Source organism: Triturus cristatus, chromosome 11 (assembly GCF_964204655.1).
Source record: "Triturus cristatus chromosome 11, aTriCri1.1, whole genome shotgun sequence".
Taxonomy (NCBI): Eukaryota; Metazoa; Chordata; class Amphibia; order Caudata; family Salamandridae; genus Triturus; species Triturus cristatus.
Window position 1 is genome coordinate 419,952,937 of NC_140594.1, and position 15,432 is coordinate 419,968,368.

Below are 15,432 nucleotides of genomic sequence, written 5' to 3' on the forward strand. Positions count from 1 at the left end.
TTGTGCCTCTGAAAGTTATTCCTGCTGTTTGGAGCTGGAAGAAACCTAAGAGAAGCAAGAAATGTAATCTCCGACGCCATCAGCACCACCGACGAGACGCCGCAACCTACACAGAGGCCAGGGGCACCACTCGTAAAGTGCACAACGCTCCGCACTGCCTGCACTGCACCTCCGACTCCAGTTATTGGAATCCCCGACGCCAGCGCTCGCACTGACTCCGTCATTGCCAGCGCCTGCATCCTGTTATCGCGGCTCCGATAACCGCCAAGGGTGACTCCACGAACTTGCCAATTTCGCCTCACCGGAACAGACGCCTCACCGCCAACGCAACCGGCTTCCCCTGTCCTGGATTCGACACATCTCCTCCTCGTGGACACAACGCCTCACCTCCCCTGTGGCACCCAGGGAGCGGCCTCGAGACCAACCTGCACCTCTATAACGCCGTGCATCGTCATAGACTTTGTTTTCCAAAGGTACTGTTTGTTTGGGGGTCTGTGCCCTACGCCGCGCACCTCGTGGTCAGGACAGTACTTTGGATTTATTGCTGTCATGACGTTGTAATAGCCCCAGGTGGAGCTATTTGTTTTCTACAAGCTTTTTTTTGGAAATAATGGTTTTTAAGTGCTACTTTACTACATATATGTCGGATTTTTGTCGTTTTGCTCTTGAGTTTAAATAAAGATACTTTATTTTTCTAAACTGGTGTGGTGTCCATTTGTGGTGCTATCACTATGTTACTGTGTGTTTTCAGTACAAATACTTTACACATTGCCTTTGGGATAAGCCTGTCCGCCCGTGCCAAGCTCCCCAGGGGTTGATCAGGGGTTATCTAAAGTGTGTATCCCCCTTACCCTGACTAGAAGCAAGGGTCCCTTTTTGGACAAAGGTACCTACCTCTGCCAATTAGAGACCCCCAGTTCTAACAACCACTAGAGTAGTATCTCATGATGAAGTCGAGCAAAGATTCTGTGAGAGAAAAAGTGTTGAGCTTGCAAAAAGTGGAATCCACGTTAATTTTGGGCGAGGGCTAGAATGTGGGGCTCACTATTCATAAACATAAAGACATTCACCAACAGTGCTTTGTTAATTGACAAAAAGGGTGATCTGACCTTTATATTGCCTTCAAGACATTAGTCTGGTAAGACACTATAGAAGGAAATGATTCAAATGGCAGAATGATGAGTAGGTAGACCATGGATTAGCAGCTTGTGAGAAAGTGCCATCTTTCTTGCATGGTATGCCCCCACTTTTTGCTGAATTGCTGAATGTACTTTGACTGAGTGTGCCCTGGACTCCTGCCAATCAGGTGCCCAGGGCTTATGTTCCTTCCCTAAAACAAACCAAACCCAAATTGGCAAACCCTGGCCACATGTCAGCCCCTGGTAAATGGTACCCTAGGTACCCAGGGCCTTGTGACCAGGGAAGGCCTCTAAGGGCTGCAGCACTCCTTGTGCCACCCTTAGAGGCCCTGTACCCTTACACACACACACTGCCTTTGCAGGCTGAGTGTTTGGGTGCAAGACAAAAACAAAGTCGACATGACACACATCCCTGTGTGCCATGCCCATCACCTACACTGCCATGGCATACATCAGCCACCCCTCTAGCTGGGTGCCTTATGCCAATGGTGTGGGCACAGGAGCAGGAGCCCTGTGCCCCTACAGTGCCCAGGTCCATTCCTGAGCACTATAAGTGCAGTGCTGCCATTTAAGAGTACATGGTGCTGAGAGCTCGTCAAACACGAGCTCCGCAGCACCATAATGGCAACACTAAAGACTGAGAAGTTTGGTATCAAACTTCTCAGCACATTAAACCCACACAGATGCCAGTGTGGGATTTAATGTACCAAGCACCCCAGAGGGCATCTTAGAGGTGCCCCCTTAAACCTAACCTACAATCCACGTCTGCTCTGAGGCTGCCACCCAGCAGACATGTTGCTGGACCCCTGGGTAGGAGAGCCCCTGCTCTCCTGGGCCTGCAACAATGCACATCCTGGGCGAGGTGCTAAATATCCTCCCCCAGGATGGGCAGGGGGAAGCTTCAAAGGCATGCCACCTCTGTGAGCTTCCCCAGGCCACTGCAACCCCCCACTCTGGCGGGAAGCTTTGGCCGGAAACCCCAAATAAGGACAGGGGATGTGCCAGCCTGCCAACCCCACCCCTCAGGTGGGGGAGGCGAGGTGAAGCACATCTCCGGGCTCTCGCCATCTTGAAGATGGGGAGCCCTACTCTATCAGGACTAGGCTACTGCCCCCCTCCCACAGGAGAGGCAGGATAGGGGGTGTACCCACCCCAGGACAGGGACCCATTGGTCCCTGCCCTTCACCTACCTGTAACGCCCCTAAATCTAGTATTTAGGGGCACCCTGAACCTTCCTTCCCCAGATTCCGGATTCAAAACTACAAAGAAGAGCAAGAAGAAAGAAGACCTGCCCTGCAGCTGCTAAAAAGAGGAAGACACCAACTGCTTTGGCCCCAGCCCTACCGGCCTGTCGACCCTCGAACCTGCTCCTGCTCCAACCCGGCATCTCTTGTGGCCAGCAACCTCACAAACCCTGGAGGACCTGGCTACCTTTTGGCTCTAAGCCCCTGGGACTCCCATGAGTAGAGGCCCTACTCAAAACCTACCTCTAATCCCTGGCAGCAGCCCGGAACCGCGAACCCAGCACACTCTGCACCAGCCAAGCCTGGCCAGTGCCGGAGTGAACAAAGACCACGAGGACGACCCCACGGCGACTGTGACCCCGAGTCCGGCACCCAAGGACCTCCCTCGACACTCCTGAAGAAGCCTGCAGCCTCAGAACAAGGTGCCCCCCTACCGCGATCAACAGAGGGTAAGATTTCCCGACACCAAAAGGCACCCCTGCACGCGGCGCCCCGCGGCCCCCTGTGCCCAATCCCGGGGTACCTACCTATCCTCCAACTACCCAACTTACCTCTCGAAGTGGTGGTGGCACCTGAAGAATCCTCGTCCCCGAGCTTGCAGTCTTTTTCTAAACCGGAGATTTCCCATTGAAATCAATTGAGCACCCGAAGGCTCAAAAGCACCCTGCACCCAGCCGCCCGAGTGGCCCTGGCAGTGAAAACTCTACACCTACCTACTTCCCCACTTGCCCTGAGTAAGTGACCAGGAGCCCAGCTCCCACAGCCGCGTGGCTTGCCAGTCAGTAGCCACCAACCAAGGCCCCCCTATCCCTCATAGGATAACATTGGGCCTAACTCTCTCTGCACCCGGCCGCCCTAGAGTCGCTGAGGGTGAACTAACTGTACCTACCTGACCCTGGGGGACCCCTGAGTCTATGCCCAGAACCTCAACTCTGCCAGTCGAGTACTTACCCTTAAACCGATAACTCTATTTTCCTCATAGGGTAACATTGACTGGCTTTTTCCTGAAATTTCTTCTAAGTGTGGACTTTTCAAATCTTAAAATATTCACCAAAAATCAGCCGAGTAACGAAAACGAAATTACTCACCTGCTCATAGGTGAGGTCCCAGTGCTGGATCTTGGTGCCCAGCACTGACTCTGAAAAATACTTACAACTGTACTTACCCGGAACCCAATTTTCTTCCATAGGAAATCATTGACTGTTTTTCTGTGAAATTTCTTCCAAGTGTCAATTTCTGCAATCTTTAAATATTCTTCAAAAATCGTATAATATCTGAAATCGTAATTACTTACCTGTTTTGGATAAAGGTCCCAGTACTCAGTCTAGGGACCCAGTACTGGATTACAAAAGTAACGAGAACATACTGTACCTGCAACTTGAATTTTCTTCCATAGGGAATCATTGACTGTTTTCTTTGAAATATTTTCTAAGTGTCAACTTTTAAAATAGCTAAATATTGTTTAAAAATCATTACAGTAATTAAGTCGACTTTCATCACTTGATTCTGAGTACTGACCCAGGATTTAATCTAGGATCCAGTCCTGGAATTCCAAAAGTAATCTAAAAAGTAATCTGTTACAAATAACTTGAATTTTCCATTGAGCTTAATGCATTGTTGTGTTTAAAATAGAGTTGCCTATTGCAACCACTTGTAACTGTTTACAAAAGTCAATTGCATATTGCAAAAGTATTTATATGAAACATCTCATTCTGAGAAAGTATATTTTAAATCCAAGTGTTGGTTCTAAAATAAAACAAGCATATATTTTTTATATATAAACCATTGGCCTAGAGTTCAGTTATTGAGTGTGTGAGACCATTTGCTGACTGAGTGTGTACAACACATGCTTTACACTGTCCTCTGATACTGCCTTATTGCTCGACCAAGCTACCACTTTAGAGAGTAAGGTTATATCTAATTTTAGCCTCTGTCAAATCCTGGGGGACTGTGGACTCTGTACACCCTGTACCTATTAAGGAACAGTATATACAGAGCCACTTTCCCACACAGCTTTTGATTTTTCTGTGTCACCAGCTACCACTGAATGCATCTAAACAAAGCCAGAGACGCATTGGCCAGCTCTCTGGCTACCACAACAGTCACTGTTACCAAACACATCTGTAAAGATAAACCAACAAGGAAACGCCATCGCACAAGATCAGGGTCTCTGTTTGTTACCCAAGGAAGAAAAGCAAACGTCATTTTTATACTTTTAACTCCTAAGGAAGAAACCAGCAGTCAGTTACATGGTTCCACCCAGAAGGCAGAGCATAGTTTCAGTTTATGTTTAAAATATTTACATAACAGAGACAAGCAAATCACACAGCAAAATGTTTTTTATTCATAAACAAACTACAAAAGTACTCAGTTTATCAATATCCACAGGGGGAATTGATCCTGCTACCCTGCAGTCCACTCACTGCAGAAAGTGAGAAAGACGACAGATGTCTTCCCCTTCACGCCTTTTCTTTCTCATCTGCCATTTCAAGTCATACCAGAGAATTGGACCTTCATTAGAGAAACGACTTCTTCAACTAGAAGAAATAAGATCTGGAAAATAAACAAAAGTTTGAGAGTTAAGGCCTTACTATTACTAAGTCAAGAGATGCCTATACTCAGGAATCAAGCTCACCGATAATCCAAAGAAAAGCCATGGTGATCATCAATCTATTTTCTTGTCATTTGCATATTTGATTCGCCTTTTGAGAAGCTCCAAATCCAGGTAGATGGTGCGTCCCAAGACAGCAGATGCACACAGTAGCCCACCATTCAGAGCACCAGCGAAACCGCAGATGAATACATCCTGGCCTGAGAGGGAAGGTAGAAGAGCAAATAATGGAGATAGCTTAAAATGCAATACCATTTGAAGACTATTGTCTGTGTTTGGCATTTTATAACGAAAACCAAGAAACAAGGGGTTAATGAGATTTATGGGATAGGCTAAACGTATCCTCATAGTGTATCCCTGCTGTGGTTGTACAGCACTGGCAAGTTAACAGGAAAGGGGAGACAAGGTCTTCTTTAAGAAGCTCTGTTCAGACTGTGCAGCATGAGCATCACACTCAAGAATACAAGACTATCATTTCTGACTGGGCAACTGAATGCTTACTTACCTCTCTGACAACTATTGATGCGAACTCCCTGCATTGCCTACCAACACCCCCACACCAACACACACCCACACCCACACCCACACCCACACCCACACCCACACACACCCCCACACACCCCCACACACCCCCACACACACACACCCCCACACACCCCCACACACCCCCACACACCCCCACACACACACACACACACACACACACACACACACACACACACACACACACACACACACACACACACACACACACACACACACACACACACACACACACACACACACACACACACACACACACACACACACACACACACACACACACACACACACACACACACACACACACACACACACACACACACACACACACACACCATCCCAATCCACCTTAAAAACTCATTCATTCCACATATTCAGAAATTATGTCAGTTTTAGTCAACTTCCGGGTAAATGACATAATTTGAGTTAGGCTTTCCAAGCTAATAAGATTATACATTTACCCAAAATGTATAAACATTAAATATGGCCTTATTCTTGGCTCCACTAATTATTTTATTTTAGCATGAAAAGTCTCATTTGATAGATTCTGCCTTAATCTGACCAAATTGTGTTTTGCAAACTAATCTTCAGGATTTCACAGTAGATTAATAGACCTTAAACAGTGATTTTGATAAATGACATCCTACATTGTTTTCTACCTGTCAGGTTTTGTCATGTTAAACAGACAACAGAATCTGTTACAGCCACACCTTAGAATTCACCTGGTCAGACCACTCCATCGTACACTTCACCCTCGTTGGACCTCCCTTCACTGCCCCCAACCACCACAGCGTCCCCTTCCGTAGCTGGGCCAAGGACACACAGTACCAATGGACTGATTCCCTTTACATCACACAGCTCAACATCACTACTAACTTGGACCAAGCAATACAGAACTTAAACGACTAGATCACCTACGCCGCCAAGTCGCTCTCACCAAACCTGCCAAAACGCACAGACGTACCAAACAGCCAGCTGCTACACCCCTGAACTCAGCATGTCGAAGCGCAAGTGCAAATAACTGGAAAGAAGATGGCGCACCAGCAAGAACCATACCAACTGAGTCACCTTCAAGTCAATCCTCAATGACTACCACCACCAGCTCAAAGCTGCAAAAAAGGAGGCCCTGACTCACCAGATCGAGACAAGCGCCAACCAAACCAAGGAACTCTTTTACCATCGTCAGAGAGTTCACCCACCTGTCAGCCACTGAAAACTCGATCCCCTCCTCACAGGATCTCTGCAACGCCCTCGCCAACCACTGCCACAATATACCAACCATCTACAGAAACTTTGATCCCCAATCCCACGACCTCCACAACATCCCATCGACCACCTGCGCCGACCACCTGCTCACCGCATGGGAACAACTCGGCACACCGAACACACCCAATCTAATGAACTCCATCCACTCGGAGGCACCCACCGACCCATGCCCCCACGACTTTTCAAACTCAGAAGAGACTAGATCGTCCTCCAGCTAACCACCATCCTCAATGCCCCCTTTCCTAACGCTTGGAAACATGCAGAAGTGAGACCCCTCCTCAAGACACCCTCTGCAGACCTGAGTGATCTCCAGAACTACTGTCCCATCTCACTGCTCCAGTTCCCTGCTAGAGTCCTGGAAAAGGCCATCAACCTCCTAATCACCAAACGCCTGGAGAGAAACAACCTGCTAGACCCTCCCCAATCAAGGTTCAGAGCCAACCACAGCACCGAGACAGCACTGATCGCTGCTACAGACAACATCTGCACCGTACTAGACAGGATAATCAGCCTGCTCGACCTCTCCGCAGCCAGACACTGTCTCACACCACACACTCATTGATCGACTACGCCAGATGGAATCACGGATGATGCGCTCAGATGGATGGCATCCTTTCCCACATGGCGCAACCAGAGTCTGCCTGCCTCCCTTCAACTCACAACCCAAGCACACCATCTGTGGCGTCCCCCAAGGCTCGTACCTCAGCCCAACCTTCAACATCTACATGACACCATTCGCAGACATCGTCAGATCTCACATCATCATCCTCTTATACACCGATGATACCCAGCTTGTCCTCTTGCTCACAGCCGTCCCCCCCCCAATGAAGACCAACTTCCAAAACTGTATGAAGAAAGTCTCAGCCTGGCTGAAGAACAACTGCCTGAAGCTCAACACGGAGAAAACTGAAGTTCTGATCTTCGGCAGACAAAACGCCATCTGGAACAAGTCCTGGTGGCCATCGGAAGTCGGACCCATCCCACTCCGAAAGACCACGGCCGTAACCTCGGCATCATCCTGGACAGCAAACTCTCCAAGAAACGTCAGGTCAATGACATCTCCTCAGCCGGCTTCAACATGCTTCACATGCTCTGTAAAGTCTTTAAGTGGCTCCCCATCAGCGCCAGAAAAACACTCATGCAGGACCTCATCATCAGCCAGCTGAACTACGGCAACGCACTCTATGCTGGTACCACCACCTAACTTATGAAAAGACTCTAACTGCCAGACTGATCCTCAACCTGCCCAGGAGGAACCACCTCACCAGCACCTTAAGGACCTCCACTGGCTCCAAGTCCAGAAGAGATGGCAATTCAAGCTTCTAACCCACGCCTACAAAACCTGCCACGGTCAAGGACCCGCCTGCATGAACCACCACCTTCAGTTCCACCAACCTTCCAGGATCCTTCGCTATGCACAAATACCACTTATCCACCGCTGCCGCTCCGGAGGACGCTTCTTCTCCCACCTCGCCATTGGATCCTGAACCACCCTGCCCCTCCACCTCCGCATCTCACCCTCGTTGATCCACTTCAGGTAGGGACTCAAGACCTGACTGAAACCTGTAGCACAGCGCCTGGATACCCTCTCGGGTGATAAGCCTTGCTATACAAGTACAACTTGATTGATTGAAACCAGCTCTCCTCCACCATCTGTGTTTAAGCACCTTTCTGTCTCCAAAGAAAGCCAGAAGGGACATATACATCCTCAGATTGCAGTGTGCCACCTGCCTTTGCACCTCCTTTCAAGCTAGAGAGGCCCCAACCAGTCTTCCTCCCCATCCAAGCCCTCAGCTAGAGTGACTCTTGGAGCCCATATCCAGCCAGACCTTGGCATCTTGGGAAATGTTTTGCCCTTACACCCAGGAAAGGTGGCTGAGAAGGAGAGCCTTGGCCTTATATATTGAGTTCATGGTTCTATTCGTTACTTCAAGAAGACTCTCAGTTCCTTTGAAACTGTACATAACGCCCTGTGTACTTACAAGACCCTTACAACATGTTCACCAAGGATGACACTGCTCTGTGTACTTTTGAGGAGTGCGCTATAGTGAGTGGGAGCTTTGGCACCAATTCCAGCAATGTACTTTATTTTCATAGGGCTCCAGTTCACAGAGAATGAGCCATGGTCATAATAAGCATCTATTATGACTGTTTGATTGTATTCAGCTTAGCCTATATATACATAGTGGTGGTTGTCACTGTGTAGTTATCATGGGTCAAATGCACTTTTCATTGAAGTGATAGTTTTAGATATATCTATAATTTTTGAACCCTCTGACAGATCTGCACCAAATTTGGGAACTGCTTGGCATGCCAATTTTTGGTGCAGATGAGTGAGGACGAAACAAAGTTAACACCGGTGTGAAAAAAAGATGCATTTTCCAATGTTAGCTTCCATAGGAAATTTTGCTTGTGTCTTCAGCCAAAACTGCTGAATGCATTAAAACCAAACTTGGCATAAAAGTAGAACTTTACTCTGAAAGCTTGCTGTCATTGGTTTGGTGTAAATCTGTTCAGTAGTTATTTTTTTTTATATAAGCATTTAGCAAACTTGTTTAGTGGGATTTAAAGGTTTAACGAGTTTGTATTTGGAATTGTATTTATATAGCGCGTACTACCCCTAATAAGGCGTTGAAGAACTTTGCAGAAAGTAGCACACTACTCCAGTACCCAAGGTTAGTGGTTAATCCAGTAGTTAAATGTTGGTTATTGAGATTAGTCATGTGCTTTCAGAACAAATTTGCATGCATTTACTACAGTTACTATATGATAGATTATATTAATGCCAGTTAGCTGTGATCATAAGTGGGGGCTATGTTGTTTTAGGTGAATGGTTGGTGAGATAGATAGGCTAGATTAGATTGCACGGATAGTTAGTAGTCTATGTAATGAGGTGTCAGTCTTTTGCAGAACAACAATCAGAATGATTTAGGCATACAGACATTAGACTGATTGAAGGCTATACTAAGAAATAGAAGGCTAGCGGAGGATGTAAGGTAAGAAGATGGTCACTCAGAAGCCAGTAATTACAGGAATCAAGGGGAAGTAAGTCAAGGGCAGTTTTTCAGGAGAAGTCTTTTTGAGATAGACTAAGGATGTAACCATGTAGAAAGCAATCGGAGGTTGTAAGCTGCAGAAAGAAAAAATGTATACCTAATGCTCCATATCTGGGGTAGACAGCTAAAAACATGTGAGGCCAAGTTTTTATATCTGGGTTGTTGAAATCAGTATTCAGAAAATCATGAATCTTGTCAATCACATGAGAAGTTTTTCGAGAATGTGATTGGCTGATGATTTTTTGTGTCATCTTGAAATCACGATTTTTGCACTGTAGGAAAATAATCCACAGCCATTGGGAAGCACGCTATTAGATGTGTTGCACACCTGGTGAGTGCTGGAGGTACCCTTAGATGTGGAGGAATGGCTGGGGGAAAAAAACGCAAAACAAACAAAAACAACATGTTTGCTGAGATATATTTGTAATGAAAATTGCGATCTTGCAGCCATCATATTGTAAGCAGCAAAACGGCACCTTCCTGTGCAGTGACAATTTTTTTTTAAATCACGATTAAAATCAATTTCATTTTTACTAAAAGTTAAAAAAAAAAGTGAGAAAATATGGAATGAAAATGTTTCTCACCCTGGAAGCATCTGTTCATAGTGTATAGTGCTGTAGATTAATATGTTCTACATATTACTGCCATCTAGTGTTGGGCTTGAACGTTTACACGTGGTTTATCTTCAAGGAAGTGTTTCGAATACACTGGGGTGAAAGTATGCATGGACATGTGAGTGAGTGCAGCATAGTGCACCATGTGAATTATGTGTAGTAGATATGTAATAAAAAAATCATAAAAGAAGAGATCTGCAATAAATACAGGCTTCAAGGGGGGAGGGTGGGCGAATGTGAATCTACAGTAAGACGCGTTCCAACCTGCTTACGAGCTAGTACTCGGTAAAGTGACCAAGTGACCGCTTTATATATGTCACCTACCTGCATACTACCCGAAAAGGCCTTGTTTTCACCTTTTTTTTTAGGGGTAGAGTGTGCTCTGCGGGGAAGAGGTGGGAAGGATTGTTTTAGCTTAGAGGGGGCAGGTCTGGAGGCACGTGACCATCCACCTATCTATGCCAGCCTTTGGGATGGGTCTGGCGGGGTTTTGCAAAGGCTAGGAAGAGCCGGTCAGACCAATGGAAGAACTCCATCCTGTCAATATAGTACAGGAGGCCCGCTTCACATCTACAGTATGAAGGGCTCTCGCTGCTATAGAGTCTGGCTGTGGAAGAAAGACTGAGACACTATGGTGTGATTGAGATGTAAAGCGGACATCACTTTGGGGAAGAACTTAGGATTCGTTCTGAGAATAGTCCTTTCCCTGTGAACCTGAATGAAAGGCTCTTCCAGTGCATGTGCCTGCAGCTCGCTAATGCTCTTGAGAGAAGTTATAGTTATGAGAAAACTCACTTTCCATGAGAAACACTGTAAAGTGGCAGGTTTGAAAGAGGGTATGCACCGAGGGAGAACCACAGTAAAGTTCCTTGCAGGGTATGAAGGCACCTTCAGAGGTATGATCATTTTGAGGCCCTCCATGAATGCATAGAGGACAGGAATCCTAATTAAGGACGAATGTTCCCTGTTTTGCATGTAGGCGGCAACAGCAGCTAGGTGTAGCCACATGGAAGTGTTGGCGAGGCCTGCCGTTTGTAGGTGCAAGAGGTAACAAATGATGTACAAGATGCTATAGTGAAGAAACCTTTTTCACTTTGTAGCCTAACCAGCCCACGTAACCGGTCTGGGGGCTTCCCGCAGGATAGTTACGCACTGTAACTGTTGCAGATGGAGATAGCCAAGCTAAGTCCTCAGGAGCCTGACTGCTAGGTTGAGCTGTCTGAAGTTTGGGTTCTGTATGAGAACCTATGGCCTGTTTATTAGCTTCACATGGAGGCTGATGGAAATCTCGAGAAGTGTTGATTTACCAAGGATGCCTTGCTAAGCCATAAGGAGGAATGTGAGGCATGTTTTGCCGCATTTTCCTTACAAAGTACAGAAGGAGCAGTAGAGGAAGAAAAACATAGACAAATATCCCTGAGCTGTTCAACCTTACAGCATTGCCCATGGACTGAGGGTGTGGGTGCCTGGAGGCGAAAACTGGACATTTGGCATTGTCAGGAGTGGCAAACAGATCTATCTGAGTAGTGTCCCAATTCTGGAAGTAGAAATGCAGGTAGAGTTCCAACTCATGGACTTGTTATGCATCTTGCTCAGCAGGTCCACAAAGTCATTGTTTACCCATAGATAGTACTCACCCAGGAGCTATATGCAGTGGTGTATGGCCCCGTGACAGATCTGTTGTGCTAGTGTTGACATGCGAGTGTATGCCGCTAGCTTCTGGAGGTAATACATGGTAATCATGTTGTCTGTTTTGATGTGACCTACTTTGCCTGCTCTGAAAGAAGGCCGTGAGATTTAGGAGCATGGACAGCAGCTTGAGGTAATTGATGTGTCACCCCTTCTATTGAGTGGGATACAACCCCTGTATCATCATATTGTCTCTATGCGCACCCAGCCTGTGAGAGAGGCATCTGTTACACTCAACTGTGGGACAGGGTTTGTGAAAGGCCTGCCCTGATTGTTGCTGTTTCTCCAAATCAGGCAATGATGGGGCACTGGCCTTTAGCAATGCTGGATATTCCCACTGACCCTCCATGTGTGACCTCTGCGCAGAGAGGCATTCCTGCAACTGGCACATACAGGGCCGGCGTTAGAGCTGTGCAACCGGTGCGGCTACACTGGGCGCTAACCTCGAGCGGGGCGCTAAACTCTGGGCGGGGGGGGGGGTGTCTGTGTTTAGCAGTAACATACGATTTAATAGCACCTGATGCAGAGTTCCTTGTGTATCAAGCTTTCAGGCAGCAATAAAAAGGTCATGATAACTCTTGTGAATAATGTTCCTGCGAGAGAGAGAGAGAGAGAGAGAGTTTTGTCTAGTGGCACTTTTGACTTGACATAAAGTAGCACACAGGGTTAATATGCCTGCTGTAAAGAACAGATCGGTATTTTACATGGAAAGCCAAGTGGATTAGTAAAGCCAGCCTTTATCAGCACTGTTAAACAAATTAAATGTATTTGAGAGCGTGGCTATGGAGAGATGAAGGGCACGTTTGCCGGTGTGGTAGTGAGCTAATCCAAGAAGGAGGTCACATGGGGTCGGGGGGGGGGGGGCGGTGGCCCAAAAATATTGTCGGACCGGGCGCCACCAGTACTGAGCACATGTAGAGCCTGGTATGGGTCCCTATGGTGACGCAAGAGGCCATCATCCGTAGGAGGCACATTGCGGTCCTAAGCGTAACTTGACGATTTGCCTGAAAAAGAGGCAGTAGCTGCTGAAATGCAAATGCAAATACCCTCTCCTGATTGGGGTCGGCGTTGCCTCTGTGTTTAGAATGGACCCCAGAAGGGGTGGGGTGGAGTGGGCTGTAGGGTTTGCAGGTGGGACTTGATGGCATTTATGGTGAATCTGAGCCTGTGGAGCAAGGAGACTGCAGCTTGACTTTGGGCTAGGCATTCTGCCTACCGGTGCTTTTAATCAGGCAATTGTCGAGGTAGGGCTATCCCTTTTTCAGTTCCCGACTACTACCACCAGGCACTTTGTGAACACCCTTGGGGCAGTGATTACCATAAAAGGAAGTATTTTGAATTGCTAGCGTTGGCCATTTACCACAAAGAAAAGATAGCACCATTGGCGTGGTGGATGGGATGCGAAAGTTGGCGTTCTCGTTTTTTTAATGATTGTAGTAATCACCTTCAATGGTTCCTCACAACTACTCAAAACTTATTTTTGAATAGTTTGTACATGTGCATGAAGATTTAGTGTCTTATTAGCGCATAATAGCTAACCTATTTAATGCAGATACATAATCTTTTATAAGTTCTTGTTTTTCTGGTTTCCACTAGAAAAAAAATGTAGTATGTTAAAATCTACACACAGTGTGGGTGTATAATGCATGCCAAGGTCAGCAATACCATTTAAAAATAAAATATAATTTTCCCCAAGAAGCTCTTTATTTTTTAAGTCTCGCCTGAGATAGCGCATGTGCTGTTTGCTAGACATTTTATTAGCTTACAGGGGGCTTAGGGCTCACCAATTGCTTACCATTGTTTGGTTTCATCATCCCTCTCATTTTCGAGCTTCTATTTTGTCAGAGAATTACAGCTAACCTTCCTGATTGTATGTTTGTCCCCCACTCTCTCGCTCAGCATGGCCAAGGACTGCTTCCTTACCCAGTGAGTGCTCTTTTGCTGCTCACCTTTTCAGGCCCAGGCTACTGTTTTCTTTTAGTAGCAGTACTCCATAAGAGTACTTACAGGCCGGCTCAAACCTGTCCTCCTACCTCTTACCCTCCCCGCTCTGTGTTGTAATTTGCCCTTCCCACCTTCCTGTTTCTTTCCATGTTGTTGCTTGCATCCTCCCACTCTTCTCCATTGTCGCTTACATCGTTCCAGGTTCACCCGTTTTCCTTCTACACTTGCCCACATACTTGCTTTGTGCCTGTAACCTTTTTTCTCCAACATCTTCTACCCTGGACTTAAAAACAGAAAATTCCCCCATCCACTGCCTTATCATCTTGGATGCAGGAATCCTGCCTCTTAACAATACAAAAGGTTATACTCCAGTGTCAGAGCTAGAAGTAGTGCATACAGCTCATAACAGATTCCTCAGTTCTAAAATGCAATTCAACCCATTGACCTTCGCCAACTGTACCCGGTCTTTGATGACTCTGTTAAACCCGTCAACGAGACCATTACTCTTTGGATGATACATTGAAGTCTTGGTATGTTTAATCCCCAAAAACTTCAAAAATTCCATAAACTGGGCCGATGTGAATGGACTCCCTTTGTCCATTCCGATACCTTCAGAAATTCCCTCCTTATCAAAAATGGACTCTAAAAATTCAATAACCTTAGAAGTATTGGCTGTTTTCAAAAACTTAACCTCTGGCCAACGGATGGTAAAATCTATAACCACTATGCCATACTCTAGCATGTCCCCCGGGACAACCATGGTACCAATGAAATCAATGGTTTATTTACTCTATGTCTTGTTCGGCACTCCTATTGCCTCCACAGGACTTGGAACGGTGACTTGAGATTTTTCACAAATGGCACAACTCCTGCAATCTGTTACACAGTGTTCAACACATTTGTCCAGACCTGGCCACCAAACATTTTCATAAATCCTACTCTTCAACGCTCATATGGCAATGTGAACCTCGTGTGCCAAGGGTAACAGTTTGTTCCTCATTACCCCATGGACATCTAAAACATTAGACCGTAATGGAAGCCCATTGACCAAGAATAATTCCTTAAATACCTGTTTGTACCCATCATACGACCTTCCTTCTGACTTCCACCAAGACCACCCTTATTTTCATTATCTCCTCATCTTAATTGCCCACAGCTAACCATTCATCCTGCGACATTGCACCTTCAGATTGACTATCATTAGTGAACACCAACTCCTCCTCACCCCCACACAATTCTTCCTCTTCTATGTCTGGGCGACGAGAGAGACAACTGGGCAGCAAGTTCTTGGCAATTGGTACAAATTCCCCTCAATAATCATACTCA

General features: G+C 46.4%; 1 protein-coding gene across 2 annotated transcripts in view; it reads right to left on the bottom strand.

Moving 5' to 3' along the window:
* Positions 1–4,704: 4,704 nt before the first annotated feature.
* LOC146784360 (all-trans-retinol 13,14-reductase-like) overlaps positions 4,705–15,432 on the bottom strand; it is a 141,246-nt gene continuing 130,518 nt past the window's right edge. For both annotated transcript variants that reach the window (XM_085636194.1, XM_085636196.1), the window contains exons 11-12: positions 5,019–5,194; positions 4,705–4,936 (exon numbers count right to left, since the gene is read on the bottom strand). In XM_085636194.1, the coding sequence (XP_085492320.1) occupies positions 5,049–5,194 (146 nt within the window). In that variant the 3' untranslated portion in view covers positions 4,705–4,936; positions 5,019–5,048. The remainder of the gene's footprint in view (positions 4,937–5,018; positions 5,195–15,432) is intronic.